The 1,000-nt window shown below is 53.6% G+C and overlaps 1 protein-coding gene across 1 annotated transcript; it reads left to right on the top strand.

Moving 5' to 3' along the window:
- The first annotated feature begins 6 nt into the window (after positions 1-6).
- On the top strand, positions 7-994 carry LOC126387579 (ski oncogene-like). Its single transcript, XM_050040106.1, has 3 exons — positions 7-260; positions 365-595; positions 715-994. Exons 1-3 carry the CDS (start codon positions 135-137, stop codon positions 934-936), a joined length of 579 nt encoding a protein of 192 aa, XP_049896063.1. The 5' UTR covers positions 7-134; the 3' UTR covers positions 937-994.
- Positions 995-1,000: the final 6 nt, after the last annotated feature.

Genomic DNA, 1,000 nt, shown 5'->3' with positions numbered 1-1,000 from the left:
CCTCCCTGGCTTCTCCTCCGTCAGCCTCCACCGGCGTGTCCCAGACTCTGACCCCTCAGAGTGTTCCTCGACATCAGGAGGGATCCGGTTGGCTGTCAGGGACCGTTTGCCCAGAGGTGGACACCCTGAGACAGATGCTGTACGGAGGCACGGACACCAAAGAGGCCCGGGAAAAAGTCCTGCAGGAGATTGTCAAGATGAGAGTGAAGCAGGAGGAGAAGCTGGCAGCTGCTGTGCAAGCTAAACGCAGCCTTCAACAGGTATCACAGCCTGTTCCTTTATGTGATGGGGATGAGAGTGAGCTCTGACTATTAGTGTTTTAAACCTGAAATGATTCTGACGTTTTGTTGTTTTTTTCAAACAGGAATTGGAGTTTGTGAGGGTGGCAAAGAAAGGCCGTCTTCGTGAGGCCATTGAAGCCAAGCGCAACCTGCGGAAGGAGATTGAACGCCTTCGCGTGGATTGGGAGAGGAAGATGAGGGACGCGGAGGAGTCCTGTGGGCGGCTGAAGAGAGAGTTGGAGAGGGAGAGACAGATGCGAGTTTGTGACAAAGGCTGCGAGGCTGAACGTCTCCGGGTCAAGTACTCCACTCAGGTAAGATCCGCGACATCACCACAACCCCTGTGTTGTTTATTTGTGATCTTTCTTCCTCCTGTCCCTCATGTGTGTTTCATTAATACTGACTGCTGTCTGTGTCTGCTTGCGTTCTGCAGATCGAGGAGTTGCATGTGCAGCTACAGCAGGCAGAAGCTGACCGTGAGCAGCTGAGACAGGAGCTTCAGCAGGAGAGAGAAGCTCGGCAGAGCCTGGAGAGCGTCGTTAAAGACCTGCAAACCCAGCTGGCCCTGCAGGCCGACAGCGGCCCTCCCGGCGACCCCAAGGAAGCAAACACAGACGCACACAGACAGACCACACAACACACCAACGGATCCTAAAGTTGCACATTCAGAACTGGAGAAAGAGACTCAATTAAAAAAAAAAGGAGCATGGTTCGGGACT

This window comes from Epinephelus moara, unplaced genomic scaffold (genome assembly GCF_006386435.1).
Source record: "Epinephelus moara isolate mb unplaced genomic scaffold, YSFRI_EMoa_1.0 scaffold949, whole genome shotgun sequence".
Classification (NCBI taxonomy): domain Eukaryota; kingdom Metazoa; phylum Chordata; class Actinopteri; order Perciformes; family Serranidae; genus Epinephelus; species Epinephelus moara.
Note: the sequence above shows the minus strand (reverse complement) of the source record. Positions and strands in the feature narration are given on the sequence as shown.